Here is a 16,831-nt window from a genome sequence, read left to right on the forward strand (position 1 = left end):
CCTCTCTGCATCTCCTCCAACGCCGCCGCCGCCCACGCCTCACCTCCGCCGCCGCCGTCCGCTGCCCCGCCCACGCCTCACCTCTCTCCCCACCCTCCCGAGCCCCACCCGCGCCGCCGGAGTCGCCCACGCCGCCACCGCCGCGGGCCCCTCCCCGGCTGCTGCTGCCGCGCGCCCCGGGTGCTCTCGGCGGCTCGCGCGCCGGCCAGCTGCTGCTCGCCCGCCGGCCTGCTGCTGGTGCTGCTCGCCCGCCCCGGCCCCTGCCCTCCTCCTCCACCTCGGGCAGCTGCTGCTCGCGCGCCGGCCTTGTGCTGGTGCTGCTCGCCCGCCCCGGCCCCTGCCCTCCTCCTCCACCTCGGCCGGCTGCCCCCTCCTCCACCTCGGGCCCTGCCCTCCTCCTCCACCTCGGCCGGCTGCCCCCCTCCTCCACCTCGGCCCCTGCAAAATCGACAGGTTAGTTGTAGCATCTCCCTTTTTATTGCTACTGGACATGTACATCATTGTAAGGACAGAGAATGAGAGAAGCGCATCAATCATCTTGGATCGGCTTTTGTTCAAAATTTGTTTGGAAATGATGAACTGCAAAATCAACCGGAGGGAGTAGCTCTTTAGGTTAGTTGTAGTTGTAACGGGTATTGTCCTAGTTATTTGTAAGAGAATGAGAGAAGCGCATCAATCATCTTGGAGCGCCGCTTGATTATCCAGCCGTTGCGAAGCACGGGTATTGTCCTAGTTATTTGTAATGATGTAGTGCTAGAAATTATTTGTAATCGACCGGAGGGAGTAGCTCTTTAGGTTAGTTGTAGTTGTAATTATTTGTTGGTAGTGATGTAGTGCTAGAAATTATTTGTAGGTTAGCTATGTAGGTAGTTAAAATAAATATGCATGCTAATTGTTGTAGTTTTTCTCATTATGCAGACGATGTTTCGAGGTGGACACAGGGGCCTGTGTTGTCGTGGTGCTTGATGAGCGTTGCTTAGAGGGACCTTTTTTCCGGAGTGGATTTTGCCGGAGGGTTGTTGATCTTCTTCGCCGGCTGTCGATCACGCTTCGAGGGTGAGAATCCGTTCGCCTCTCTTGTACCTAGGTTTTTTTTTGTGTCTAGATCACCAAGTCTGTCGCGATACCTAGGCGTCTCTTCCCGACCGTAAGGGTTACGCGGATAAATATGCATTAGTGGTCTCGCATATTATGAACCGTAACTCTTACGGCATTTATCGGGACAGCCGGCGGATGCGTAGTTGGGTACGTTCTCCGTGCTCTACCCGATCCGAGACAGGATTTCGGTGGCGCCTCCCCTTGTTCTCCGGATGCACACCCCTCTCGGCTTTTTGCCGAGACGTGTATCGGGAGAGCAGCGGGGAGGTGCTGCCAAATTCTGTCTCGGATCGGGGTAGAGCTGGGAGAACGTGCTCAATCTGCGGATCCGGCGGCTGCTAGGAGCCCACCTAGTAGAGTTTCAGGTTGATGCACGCGTAAAATAAATAAATATATGATGCATTTATTTCCTATTTGATATATAAATGCTATGTTCGTCTGTTTTGTTGCTGATTAGAGGATGGATAATCGTGGCTGGATGTACGATGGCAGAATCAGTCAGTGGAACTATCTTGATGAATGGGGAGAAAAGACCGAGCAGTTTGTGGATAGGGCGTTTGCCATCCCTAGCAGACCTATAAGTGTTTGGTGCCCTTGTAGTAAGTGCGCTAACCGAAAGGCACAGGACAAGGAAACTATGAGTATGCACCTGATCAAGTTTGGGTTCACACCGTCCTACAGATTTGGACTTACCATGGAGAAAAGGCAAAGAAACGTGCTAGGAAGGAGGTGCGGCAGATTCAACCTAGGGGGGAATATGACACTGGTTTTGATAGGTGCTTAGAAAACTTGGCTAATGGTAATGTGCCTGAAAGCTCTCATGTAGAGGTGGAGACACCTCAGGATGCGGAGACAAGTGAGGACCCGGAGGAAAACACAAAGGAGTACTATGAGGCTCTGTTTGCTTCGCAGAAACCCCTACATGAAAATACAGAGGTTACCCAACTAGATGCCATCGCTCGCCTTATGGCCTTGAAGTGCCATAGGAACTTGTGCAGAGATGGGTTCGATGAACTTCTGGTCATCGTAGGCAGCCTTCTGCCGAAAGGGCACCTCTTGCCGCAAAACTTCTACTATTCGACCAAATTGCTCAGTGACCTTAAGATGTCATCTCAGCAGATACACGCTTGTCCAAAGGGATGCATGCTATTCAGAGAGGAGCACGCTGACACAAATTATTGCATCAAATGCAATTCCTCTAGGTACTTTGAGGTAGACCGCAATGGTGATGGTCAGAAGAGGCAGACCACGGTTGCCAAGAATATCCTCCGCTATCTTCCAGTTCTACCGAGGATCCAGCGGCTCTTCATGACCGAGGATACTGCCCAGCAGATGAGGTGGGCCGTGGAAGGAAACAGATACACCGACAAGATGATACATCCGTCGGATGGTACTGCATGGAAGAACTTTGTGAAGAAATTTCCATTGAAAGCAGGTGACCCGAGGAGCGTAGCAGTTGCGATATCAACTGATGGGTTCAATCCATATGGTATGTCGGCTGCAGTATACAGTTGTTGGCCAGTGTTTGTTATTCCCATGAACCTCCCCCCTGGCGTCTGCATGAGATCAGAGAACATGTTTGTGTCGATGATAATCCCAGGGCCCAAATACCCGGGCAAGAACATGAATGTGTACCTGGAACCGCTGGTGGATGACTTGGTTCGTGGCTGGGAAGGTCGCGGGATCCGAACATATGACGCATCAAAGAAGGAGTACTTCGATATGTATGTGTGGTACCACACGTCCCTGCATGACCTGCCAGCACGTGCTTTGTTCTGCGGGTGGTGTACACATGGGAAGTGGCCTTGCCCACAGTGCAGACAGGCCGTGACTTTCTTCTGGCTAAACAAGGGAGGCAAGTATTCATGCTTTGATGAAGCTCGACAGTTCCTTGAGCGGAGGCATGCATACAGGAGTGATGTAAAGAGTTTCAAGAAAGGCCGTGTTGTCCGTGGCCCGAAGCCAATTCCGAAGACCGGAACGGAAATCAAGGCCGAGTTAGATGCTCTTCAGCCTAGCCCTGATGGGAATGGTTTCTTAGGATATGGGGAGACACACCAATGGACTCACAAGCCGTGCTTATGGAAGCTCCCTTACTTTGAGTTTCTCGAGCTCCCGCATAACATTGATGTAATGCACACCGAGAAGAATATCAGTGAAGCCATTTGGAGCACGATTGTGGACACTGAGAAGACGAAGGATAACATAAAGGCTCGAATTGATCAAGAAAGGTGGTGTGATAGGCCGGAGTTGAACATGCAGCCACCTAATGGTGCCAAAAAAACTTGGACTAAGCCACACGCTCCGTTACGCCTCACAAAGGCCCAAAAAAGGGAGGTCTTCCAATGGATGAAGGACTCCTTGTTTTTCCCCGATGGGTTCGCAGCCAACTGGATGAGGGGCCTGAACATTGAAACGCTGCGAGTACAAGGACTGAAGAGTCATGACTACCACATATGGCTTGAGCGGATAATGCCGGTGATGATTCGAGGCTATGTCCCTGAGAAGACTTGGCGAGTGCTAGCGAGGTTGAGTTTTTCTTCCGCCGCATTTGTGCTAGGGAGTTAGACACTAAAGTGATTGAGAAGCTGGATGAAGAGGCACCCGTGTTGCTTTGCGATCCGAGAAGATCTTTCCTCCAGGGTTTTTTAATCCGATGCAACACATGATCCTGCACCTCGCGGAGGAGTGCTTAAAGGGGGGCCCGAATTGGGGCCGTTGGCAGTTTGGTCCCGAGAGAGAAACACAAAAGCTTCGTCAAATGACTGGCAATAAATGCAAGATCGAAGCATCCATAGCCGAGGCAGTCCTGAACGTGGAGGTGGCAAACTTCACCACTAAGCACTATGATCCCAACATTCCCACAAAGCACAACCCGGTCCTCCGTTTAAATGCCGCCAACAATGAAGAAGTACCCAAGCTTAGCATCTTCGTGGGGCTTGGTGGCAAGTCAAGTGGCTCGAAGCCGTACAGAACGGACCTACCTGAGCGGACCTTGATCCACTCGTATGTCTTAAACACCATGGTCGAAGTGAAGCCGTACATCGAGTAAGTGCGAACCATTTAATTATTCGCAAACGTTCACTCGTATGTTCGTGGCTAACTCTTCCTCTTTTCATCGGTATAGGAAATTCAAGGCTATACATTGGAAGAATACCCACAGGGAGCCTACCCCGGAAGAATCCAAGCAAATTTTCGATAAGGGAGGCGGTTTCGGTTTCAAAGAGCTGGTTTTGTAATTTGGTACTATTCTATCCAAATTAGCTAGCACTTCCTACATTTATCGGTCATTTCTCGTTCTAAACTTCTTGTGCTAAACTTGTAGGCAAGAACTGACAAAGAGATGAAGTCAGAGCTAAGAAAAATTGCTAGGGGCTTTGACCATTCCGTAGAAGCGTTCAACTCCTATGACGTGAACGGGTATCGCTTCCAGACCCATCAATACACAACAAGCCGGCCCAACGCGAAGACAATAAATAGTGGGGTGGTATGTCAAGGTGATGATGGGCTCCATTACTATGGAAGAGTCGAGGGTATATACGAGCTGAATTACGGGTTTCACAAAGGGCTAAATCCCGTCGTCTTCAAATGCCATTGGTTTGACCCACGTCGGGTGAGACGGGATCCTGAAATTGGGTTGGTCGAAGTTGAAAGGAACTCCGTTTATAAGGGAGAGGATGTGTACATCTTGGCAACCCAGGCCTTTCAAGTATTCTATCTCCCGTACGCGTGCAGAAACCCGACAAAACGTCTACATGGATGGGATGTTGTGATGACGGTGCCTTCACGCAATAGGCCGCCCCCGCCAAACAAGGACGATTACCTCCGCGTAGACCCCTCAGCAAGGAGTGTCGAGTTTTATCAGGAAGAAGGGCTCCCCGGCCATTTCACAATCGGCTTGCCGACTATCGATGACATGGTCGTAGACGATGAACAAGAAGACGCGGGCATGGATGGAGACAATGCAGAAGATGAAGCTGAGGATGTCTGTGCCCCGGAAGACCTGAGTTTGCTCGAGGCGTTCAAAGCAGGGATTGACCTCGATGCGGATGGACCACCTCCAGGTTTCATTGATGATTATTGGTTCGCCGAGCCTGATGACGATGAGGAGACACGCGGTCCAATCACGGATGGCGACACAGGCTACTGATCTATGTAGTAGTAATTGTGAGGCTAGCCTATTTGTAATAACTCCGTGTAATAGAGATTGTCTAGCTAGGTTATTTGTAAGAACTCCGTGCTATGTTTGAGAGAACTCTATGGTAGCTATTTGTTGCTTCCACTAATTAATTAATGTTCATCCTTTTGCATTATTTGTTGCTTTCATTAATGTTCATCTACTTATATTTCTGTTGCTTTCACTAATATTTATCTCTTTACAATATTGCGTACTAATAAACCACTCTCTTCATTTGTGTTTGCAGGTGATTGAAGCATGCCGCCAAAAAAAAGGGGTGGCGGTCTTAAAAAGAAGCTCAAGGACTTGGTAGGTGTAGGGACTTCGAGGCGGGGCCGAGCTACTACCCCCCCTCCTAGCCCCCTCCGTCGCTCCCACAGGGCGGCCGCGTAGGAAGAATGCGACGCGGGTACTCACTCCTAGTCCTAGCCCCCCTCCCGCAGCCGATGATGATGACGAGGAGGAGGACCAGGAGCACCACGGGGGTTGGGAGGACCAGGAGGAGGAGGTGGGTGGGGAGGACCAGGAGGAGGAGGGGGGTGGGGAGGACCAGGAGGAGGAGGGGGACGAGGAGGACCTCTCGGAGGATGAGGGGTTGGGGAACTTAGTGTTCGATCCTGATCCAAGCCTAGAGTGGTGTGAGCCGGAGGATTACCGGTGCGTTCCAGCTTTGGAGAGGCCGAGGCCACGTGATAGGAAGCCATATCGGCGTGGGATAACACAGCTCCCTCGGCGGAGAAGCTGGCGCTACAGGCACGTTGTTCTTGTGCCCTATGGAAGGAGGTACATGTTATTTTTTGGCATTTCGTTATCGCAATTTTGTCATTATCAAAATTATTATCACATACATATTGATGTTGTCGTTTCATGGTGCAGCTCGTTCCAGTTAGAAGACCCGACGCAGAGACCTCCACGTGGGTACTCGAACATCCTTGGGGGCCTACTTAGGTGGTATTTCCCTGGGATAGTCAACTTCCCTACTGGTGGCTGCGACGTAGCTTGGAGGTGGGCGCACTACAGCCTCGCGGAAGATCCTCTTGGCCGCGGCACCGCGGCGGATATGGTTGTTGCCAAATTCTGGGTACGTGACTTTTGACTTCTTACCATTCATACACTCTCCTTGGTTCACAATAATTGCACTAATGCCCCTTGTTTTACCTATGTGCATGGTTGCAGAAATACTTCAAGAGGGCCGAGGGCAAGGAGAATGCGTGCGATGATGTCCTACACCAGCTTGCAAGGAAGAGGGTGACTGGCATGCACTACGAGGCACGTATTCAATGCGTCCGCGACTGGCACGCCGACCGCTTCGTCCACATGAGTAAGGAGGACGCTCGCGACACGCTCATGCAGCCGTGGCAGTACTTGCAGGTATTTGCATTTATGTGTTATTGATTTCTTTATCGCCATGTAGTTTATTTTACCATAATGGGTTTATCTTGTGCATGTAGAACCCTCCTCAGTACGTCGGCAACGACGATAGGTGCTTTCGTGCGATGGTCATGTGGTGGACATGCCCCCAGTACCTCAAGAAGCACGAGGAGGGCAAGGCGAAGCGGGCAGAGATGCGAGGTGGATCGCATATCCAAGGCAGCATCCCCATCTCTCTTCACCTGCAGAAGGAGGTGAGCAAATTAATGGTTCCTTCAGTCTTTGAATTCATGTTATATATTTGTTAACTCCGCAAGGGTGTGTCACTTCACTCAATTACATGTTCTCTTTTGCAGGAAGTCAGGACAGGAGCGAAGCCTAACGTCTTTGCCGTGCTAAAGAAGATGAAGCAAAGGAAGACGCCGATCCCGAGACGGGGTCCTTGTGGGTTAACCCGCAATCCGAGACCCAAAGTGCACGGCGTATGTCTCCAAGTTCAAGCGAAGCACGGCGAGGACGCCAATCCGGAGGCCGAGGACTTTGACCACGAGGTCGCGGTGCTTGCGGGAGAAGGCTTGAAGCATGGCCGCCTATGGTTTGGTGACGGGTGCGTCGACCCAGCGAGGGTTCCCTCTCTCCGCCAGCATCCGTCGTGGTCGTAAGAGCGGCCAGCCGAGGTAGAGCCCCGGCCACGGGCTTCGGATCTAGCCGTCGAGCGGTTACGGGTATGTTCTTCCTCGGGTCTCTACATTTCCTTTACATGCTTTCCATTGAAATGTTAATGACATCGCGGCAACACAACGTAGGAGGAGATGGCAGCGAAGGAGCAGGCGACCCAGGAGCAAAGGGCGCAGATGGAGCAGCAGATTCTGCAGTACCAGCAGCAGCACACGATGATGCAAGAGATGCAACAGCAGGGCGAGATGATGCAGCAGCAGCGAGCACGGATGAGCTGGCTCATGAGCCGACGGCTCTGTCTTCTCCACCGGGGAGTCTTCCTCCTCCACCTTACTCCATGTGGATGCCGCCACCGCCCACTCAGACCCCGGGGACACCTATCACCGTCAACAACATGAACATCATCCGGAGCATGAACCTCGGTGAGTCCTCTTGTGCCCAACCCGCTACTTGTACTTGTTCAAGTGTTCAATATGCAAATGCAAATGTTCATTCCATCAACCTGCTTATAGATTTTATGTCACAAGGCAATGACAATGAGGCCGGCGGAAGCGGAGGAGGACAAGGTTGATGGCATGGTCTTCGTGCACTCGTCGTCGTTGCAATGGATTGTTCGCACTTGTTATGGATTGTAATAATGGACATTGCTATGCATGAACTATATGTGTTCGATGTGGACTCTATGTAACGGATTGTATGCATGAACTATGTGTGCTCGATGTATTTGTGGTGTTGTTGATGTGTTTGGTGATCTTATGTTGATATATATGTTATATATGCTATATTTGTGAAATGCAATATTTGAAATGCAGGGATAATTGAAAAATAGCAAAAAAATGAAAAAACCAGGCCCCTTTGCCGTGTGTGTGCACACGGCAAAGGACATTTGGTCTCTTTGCCGTGTGCACACGCACGGCAAAGGGGCCACGTGTCGCCCAACTGTGCTCCTGGGAGCTCCTGGGGGGCGTGCCTGCATGGTTCTTTGCCGTGCGTGGCAGAGCAACGGCGCACGGCAAAGCTTCGCACGGCAAACATTGTTGCGCACGGCAACGCAGGGCGCACGGCAAAGAAGCAGGACGCACGGCAAAGAAACGGCGCACGGCAGCGATGGCGACGCACGGCAAAGATGCCTCGCACGGCAGCGTCCGCAGCGCACGGCAGAGATGGCGACGCACGGCAAAGGGCGTTGCCGTGCAATCCGTCCATGCGCACGGCAAAGGCGGCTTTGCCGTCGAAGACTTTGCCGTGCAAACTATGCCGTGCGTGCACGCACGGCAAAGCCTTTGCCGTGCGTATAGGCCTCTTTGCCGTCCAAAACCTCGCACGGCAAAGCCTGTTTCTCCCGTAGTGAGTGGTCCCTTGGTATTCAGGTTGTGGCCGTACAGCATCCGCAGAGACACATCCGAGATACATATTTAAGCCGCTTTTACGTCTCCATAGTCTATAGATAGCCCGATTACTATGCATCAGACCGATGAACTAAGTATAGACGCATTTTTCAACCTCGTGGTAGCAATTAAACGGAGGCGAGATGCCCTTAGCAATGGATGACTTGGCCGCCGGACCACGGACACAGCCCATCGTAGTCATCAAGCTCATCGCGTACTGATTGCTGGCTTCCAAAGAAGTACTACGACTACGAGTGTCAGTATGTAAGTTAGTGGACCGTGTCAAGCCGGCCGGCACGTTTCGGGAGAGAATTAGGATGGGTGCCTGCCGGCACACATACATACGCTTCTTCCGCCTGCCGTGCAGGTGGCAACGCAATTGTCCATCCAGATATATACTACTCTCGGCAACCATCCAACCGAACCAACAAAGCCAAAATTGGTCGCAATCTTCAGCCAGTCACTCGGCAGTATATTTTGGTCCGATTGATGCCTGTCCGTTCTTGGTGTTGTGGCTGGCACGATTAGTAAAGCACCTCGGTCCTCTAGGAAGCGCGAGCTCACGTTTACGTTTCTTGTCTTCATTACGGTTACATCGTTCTTTTTACCACACTAGTTGAATGCCCGTGCGCTGCCACGGGTCTTTCAAAAAATTTCTTACCGTACTTATGTTGGCACATGAAAATTCACATGCATAGAAATATATAATCGCACAATATTCCAAAACAGAGAAGATTCCTATTTTCTTAAGTGTATTTTGATAAAAATATATAGTTTGATGTTACACACACGGAAGGAACAAACTAACAATTATCTCGTATTTACTATGATTTTACTTCACTTGTATTCGCGAGATTGCCGATGTCGCGCTCGTGCCATCATATGTTCACTGAGGATACAATTTACTTGACAACAATGTGTTTTCGATCCTCCCTTTTTGGCGGTTTATGCTTTCTCTTCATGGCATTTGCCAAGTTACACTTGTCTTGAAAACAATGTATCGCCATGCTCTCTTTTTTGTGTGTTTTATACTTTCTTCCGTGGTTCTCCATCTCCACCCTTATAATATATCTAGGCATAAACATTAATACCAATAATTTAGAAGGAGAGCCTTGCAATATTGATAATTGCACCGCATTCGGCATGGTAGCAGTGATTGCCTGAGGCCCCTTCCCGTCAAACAACTTGTGGTGACAAATGATGTAGTTAATAGCATAAGAGATGATCCGAACATAACCAAGCATCTGTTATAATTTTGATGTGCTTAAATACATGTAGTAACTCACAATTTAATTGCAAGCTATTGAAGTAGCAAAATTTTGTATGTCAACTAAAAATAAAAAGTGACTGAGGCGCATCCTAGAGCCATCTCTCTTCCTAGTGTAGTTAGCATAATTATAACTCACTTCAGTCCTATTGATTTTTTTGTTGATAAAACAGCATTTATCTCGTGATCTTACCAAATCTAGATGATCACACCAATGATATCCCTAATAAAACTGCATCCACACCATGCAAATTCAATTAGCTAGCAGTGAATACTTTCTTCTCCCTATAAGCACCATATAGTTCACTCCTGAATGTAAAGAGATACATACTCAACATGGATATTGGGGGCAATCTGCATTAGTCACACATGATTACATGAATATATGTAAAATGCTCATGCTAAAGGTAAAATGAAGAGACACTGGAAAAATTCGATGGCAGTACTTCCGGCTTGAGATTAGTAAGCAAAGGCATCAGAACAAAGTACATGAGCACAAGCATTATATCGATCATATATCCAAGTGATGTTAACAATATAATTAGTAAAGCAACCAAATTAGCAGGCCAAACAAGCAAAGAAATTTAGGTAAAATGATATCAAATCTGCGTATGTGCAGCAACATGTACTATGTGTCATAATCCATTTTTTCTCTATGAGGATAGAAATGCATTTGATCAAAATGCCTATTATTCTCTTCAAAACTGGTTTCATTATTAGTTGGTCTGAATGTAGCCCTCCTCTATGTGTTCATCACCATTTTGTTGAGGCGCAATAAAAAAGTACACAATCCAAAGTGAACTACACCCCCTGGCTTATTTTAGCGATTTCGAATTAGATATTTAGAGTTCTAGTGACACTTTGAAAGAGTGTTCAGTTTTCATCCTGCGTAAAAAGGTCCAGGTCCAAAGAAGTAGACTTGGAAAATAAAAAAAGAAATAAGTGGAAAATTACTCTGTAATATCACAAAAACCAAGCTATTTTGCTGTGAACTACAAAGACCCCTCAGAATATAGATGTGCTATGTTCATCTATAACATATTATTATCCTGCACCCAAATAGTGTGAACTACAAATAAATTTGTGCACAGATCCTACTAATTTGTATTTTTTTTCCCCAGAACACCAACACAGAGTCGCTCAATGTAGCAGCAATAATATTGAGTTAGCACAAACAGTGGCAGCAACAGTGATGACAATATTAATACGACAGCAAATCAATCATCGACCAAGAAAAACTAAATTCCAAGGATCATAATTTGTGAATTAACGTTGTGACCTTCAGCAGCTAGGTTCTCATGTATCTCTAGTGAGAAAGACATTCCCTTTGTCCCTACACATGTTCAGCTCCATAGTTCCCAACCGCAGACCCCTTGTAGTAGTGTGATGCTATGATTATGTCCCTTAGCTCTCACCGCATCTTCTACAGGAAAAAGAAGCAAAGTTTTTCAATCAGCATTTACCAATCACCTCAATGTAGTTCCTACAGTCATGATCATGCTTGTAAAGCAGCAAGTTATTAGCAATCTGTATTTGATTCAAAAGAACTGGAAGTACAAATGTATTTAAAACAACAAAGTTTTGCTCAACTTCATTGACGAATACAATGCACCAAATCAGGATGCACGTAAATACGTGGCCAAGGCTTAATACGCAAAATACTTAATGTTTGTGATTGAAATTTCTAGAAGCAGGCAGTAATAAATATATGTGACCATGTTACTTGCATTGCAAATACATTGACCACTGTGATAATATTATTTGCATTTGTCGGGGCGCCCGTTACCCATCGGATGTAGCTCATATGGCATTGCTACTGCTGTCGGTCACTACTCCTTCTCTTGTGGTCATTTGCCTCCACGCCCGCTGGCACATCAAGTTTTGGCACTACTGTCATCACACAATTACATACTGTTAATGCCCCATCAATTAGAAAAACGGCCGCAATCAAGAAAAAAATGTACACAGGTCTAACTCACCAGCATGAAATTTAACATTTCCATTTCCTTCCTCGCCTTCCACATGTTCAGTAGCTAAACCAGATACATCAACTCCATTTGAATTCATAGAATCAGACCACCTTTCAAATTTCTCTGTCATATTAGTCTGAAAATAGGGATAGAGCACGCCAGGCACTTCCCCTACTGTGCATGTGCAGGTTCGGCACCTTAGCGGCGAACTTGATAGGCTCGGGGACTTCATCATAATAAGCAGTTCCTCGGTAGTTGATGGTGACAACCGAGAAATGGCATCCAACCACAAGGTTCAGCACCTACGGTAAACCCTTGGGTCTTTCCTATCATGTCTTTTCTTCTTCCTGGAGCCTATTCTAGTGCGCTATAGATCTATATTCCACCAGTCAACACATATCACATTATCCAAGGGCATATATGAAGTTAAGAACATTGGGCAGAGCAATAGGCCAATGACCCAAATCAGAAAGTTTTGAGTAAAGGTGAGTATGCCCATAGTTAGAGATCACTGCATCTTGCATCACAACCATCCCGGAGGCATCAACTGAAACTTCACTGCAGTTCAAATCACACAGATCATCATGGCATTGAGCAGAAAAATGTGGAGCAGGGAAGATACAGTACCGGTCCTCTCCAGCATGTACATCCACACACATCCTCTTGTTGATTCCTTTGTCACACTTATCTGAAAACAAGGCCATGTCGAGAAATTAACAAAAGATTTCCTCAAAAAAAAAAAAATTTAACAAAAGCACGAGGTTGCTCATCAAGGCTTTATCTGTTGTTGAAATAGTCAGAGACGACAGTGAATAGAGGAGCTAAGGGCTCTGAACCAATCGTTCAAGGGAATTGGCAAGTAGGGAGGTGGATGGGGACTTACGCAGGTGTAGGGATGGAGATGGGAGCCTGTCATCGACCAAGGAAGTCGATCTGGAGGCGGCAGCGTACCTGATCAGCGCTATGTGTCATCATTGGAGCGAGCTCGATGGCCGACAGAGGAGATGCAACAGCCACCCTTGACATCAGGGTTATTTCCGAAGAGGAAGAAGGGTTACGGGCGTGAAGGTGAAGGGAGGATGGGTAATGTGTGGCGCGATCCCCACCGCCATTTATGCCACCCTCTCTGCTCTTGGCTGTGTGACGATGACAGCTTCGTTGCCGCTGGGGGCCCCGCTCCTCCATCGTAGAGGTCGGAGTGGATCTTCTCGGAGCTCCCCTCGTGAGCCGTACACCGGAGCCTCATCCGCCTTAGCCAGCATCGGGTTTGGCGTGGGCTCTCCTCCCCAATCGCCTCCGTCGCACTCGCGCCCGCCTCCGCATCGATAGCTTTAGCGGCGAGGACGCCCCCGCCCCTACTACTCCTCGTTTGCAGGAGGTGTCTTCGCTCGTGCGTAGGTGGTAGAACGGCCGGCGGCTTGGGGCCTGAGGGATGTGGCACGCCAAGGGCAGAGGGGGCGGCGGCGGGGTGGTGGAACCCTAGGTCGGGGGCATGGCGACTCGCTCGGGATTTGGATCGAGTGGGTGTCTCCTCGCTCGGGAGAGAAGAGGTAATGCAGACTGACTTTTGAAATCAGGAGGGGCTAAAAATGAGAAAAACAACGATGGTGGGAGCGCGACGATGGACGAACGGGCGACGTACCACCTGACGACGGAACCTCTTCGCGTTTTTTATTTTACCACATTTACCTTGTTACTTGTTTTACTTGTGTTTCCTTGTGTTTGCATCATTTAGGGTTCTAATTTGATCTTCCTCACATTTACGTTTCTGTATAAAGCCTCAAAATTAAAAAGAGAAAATCTTTGAGTACCTCCTATACAACACCTCCCACCCCCTAGAAATAGGTAAAGGAAGGCGTATCACAGGGGTATTTTTTTTTCTATTCACTTCATTGGAGTTCTAAAGTGAAAACATGAACACAAACGAAGTCGTATTGAAATGAAATAAAAAAAGGGAGGACTACCTCTTGGTTTAAAGAAAATGGAGGAGATGGATCGAATTCAGTCTTTTGTTTCCTTTCATTGATGATCTTCAACACATCTATTTCAATCCCCCTCCCACTCCCCCCCCCCCCCCCACCACCCCCACCCCACGCGCACACACACACATAGTGGCTTCAACCTAGTTTTTAGAAAGCAACCAAACAAAATGGAAAAAAGATGAGTCAGATCATGTTTTTGAAGCCGAAAATACCTACAGGCTACCAAAAACATCCTTCGTGATGCGTTAAAGAGGGGATCTCCTCACCGAGGTAATTCTCTCTATCGCTTTTACAGAGATTTTCTCTAAAATTTACTAGTGCGCACGGTAGCTACGCAGTAATATCGATTCCCCATCGACCGATGCATGTGTAACCACCTCTGCAACGTTTAACCTTTATCAGGTCAGCACTTAATTACCATCGAATGGTCGGTCATGTTTCAAACTTTGTGTAAAGTGAGAAGAAAGTCCACTTATAGTCCTTGAACTCTCGAGGAAGTTCACTTGTTGTCCTAAAAAGTATTTCTAGTTAAGAACAGACCTTGAACTCTTACAATTAATGGTTCACTTTTCATCCCTCGTCGGTTGAGTTGAGAAAATCACTAGCGTGGAAAGAAGAAACAGTCAAGCAACTGAATTGGTTTTAAACCAGACAATCCCAAACTAGTGGAGATGTCGAACCAAACATCGTAGTGCAAAAAATTGAAACCCTCGTGTCCCTAAACCAGTCTTTTGTTTAATTTCTTTCTCTCCCAATTCACTTGAAACATCATGCCACGAAGGCTTGCTTGCTTGCTTTTTTCCTATGAGATCATCATGCCTCTCTACCCTTGCATCATTGCCTTGAGATTTTTGCCACCGATGAAAGATATTTTTTTAGCTTAATCAGGATGTAAAGTGAATGGTTTCGAGAGTTCAATGTTCATCTTGAACCAAATAGAAATTCTAGGAGAAAAGGTGAATTTTCACTAGAATTCAATGACCAAAAGTGAACTTTCTTCAAATGAGAACCATCTTCACCATTTTATCACGTTTGCACGATCGAGTTGACACCGCACCGGAGGTAAAATCAGTCAAACAAGCTTCTTCCGCACGACTTCAGTCAGGAGCCGCAATGGTACAAGCCCAGATGCCAAAAGAAAAAAAAAGCTGATCGATCGTTTTCGGTCTCACCATCTAATGAGATCTTGAAAACAGCTCAGAAAAGCACCCAACTAAATGCGATGAATGACAAAGACCTTGCTCCTGTAGTTCAATGTGAATGCTTCTGCTACTGCAACTAGAACTACATAACATATTCGTACGGCCGGGGTATAATACAAGATCTTCCCGTTATAATTTTGTATCGTTGGTTTAGATTAAATTTGAACTAAGACAATGTTAAGAATTATGGAACGGAGAGAGTAACTGGGTACCTTCCATGTATGCAATAAATACTTTTCTACTATGCGAAATACGGATGGACACGGAATCCGTAACCGTGAGTGACATCCTCTGATGTATATTTTATGTTTATTGTTTGATGTGATTGTGCTGAGGTGTATGTGCACTAGTTTCTTCATATTACTTGTTTCGTGCCATCTGTGTAAGGCAGTTGGTCCTGTACACGATCGAGATAGCTGGCCATCTCTATGGCCGCGGCCGGTGACGACGAAATTATTGAGGCCAATGATCGTGCCGAGTTTGCCGTCGGAGTTGTCTACGGATGGATGGCTTGCTCGGACACATCACCCATCTCTTTTTTACGTGGATCTCTCCTGTCAGTGCACACATATACTTGGTCATTTCAGACCCGTCTCACTCTGAACAACTCTTTTCACCTCAATTTTTCGGTGATTGGATGAATTGTCGGTATAAACAATATATGAATAAAATGAAATTATGCTACTCCCTCCAAACCGATATATATGTTAGGGTATTACATTTTTAGAGAAAAAATTGACCATTAATTTGATCAACATAATAATGGTTGTGAAATCGTTTCCTTTGCTAAATAAAAAGGTAGAAGTTTTGGTCGTTTCGTGGCATCAGTAGCATCGTATTCCTACTATATTTTTAAGTATTTGTGGCATGCATGTGCTAGAGCATGAATGCAAGATCGATCGATCGCCGCGCGCGGGACCTCGGAAGGTTGATGAATTGAATCAAATTAATGCAGGTAGCTATGAACTGTGATCGTTTCCTCCATCCTTCTTGGACGGTCATCCAATCTGGAAGGAATACCACAAGAAATTTGCAAAATCATAACCAAAACGATACCGCGAGAAAGTAATTAAACTAAATTAAATTGCATATCACGTCGATCTCACTCTGAACAACTCTTTTCACCTTAATTTTATTGGATGATCTTTGCATAGGATTTTTTTTCGATAAAGAGAATATATTAATATCAAAAGATACCAATTACATCCAGCCTCTGCAACAACGCACCAGCCTAATGATACTACGGATGCACACAACAACAAAAAACTAAGAAACAAAGGTCGCGCTACAGTATCTCGGGCCTAACAACAGCAATACATCCACCGCCAAGACAACACCTGAAATACATACTCTCCAAAAACGACGCCTTCAAGAAGGGAACATTGCTCTAACACCGTCGTCGCCCGATCAAAGATCTTAGGTTTTCACCCTGAAGATAGTCTCCGCTCTCAAAGCAATGCCTCCAACAAGGTCATTGCCACAGGCACAACCAGTTAAGGCTAGACCTTGGGTTTTCACCCTGAAATGTAGGAATCTGAACTTCACATGTGTTGTCGCCCCCACTTTCATACTGCTGCTGTGAAGCCCGGAACACCAAGCAATTCCCTCATCAGTACGGAGACTTGAATCTCCCTTAGCTAGTCCTCTCATCCGGCCTTCATGAAATTCTCTTCTTCCGACATTCATCATGGATCCATA

General features: G+C 47.2%; 1 protein-coding gene across 1 annotated transcript; it reads left to right on the forward strand.

The window, feature by feature from the left end:
- The first annotated feature begins 6,048 nt into the window (after window positions 1–6,048).
- LOC127346649 (uncharacterized) lies at window positions 6,049–7,543 on the forward strand. Its single transcript, XM_071828898.1, has 6 exons — window positions 6,049–6,058; window positions 6,166–6,356; window positions 6,452–6,646; window positions 6,727–6,900; window positions 7,003–7,094; window positions 7,453–7,543. The coding sequence occupies exons 1-6, from the start codon at window positions 6,049–6,051 to the stop codon at window positions 7,541–7,543; spliced, it is 753 nt and encodes a 250-aa protein (XP_071684999.1).
- The last annotated feature ends 9,288 nt before the right edge of the window (window positions 7,544–16,831 follow it).

The sequence above is a fragment of the Lolium perenne genome, chromosome 4, assembly GCF_019359855.2.
Source record: "Lolium perenne isolate Kyuss_39 chromosome 4, Kyuss_2.0, whole genome shotgun sequence".
NCBI lineage: Eukaryota > Viridiplantae > Streptophyta > Magnoliopsida > Poales > Poaceae > Lolium > Lolium perenne.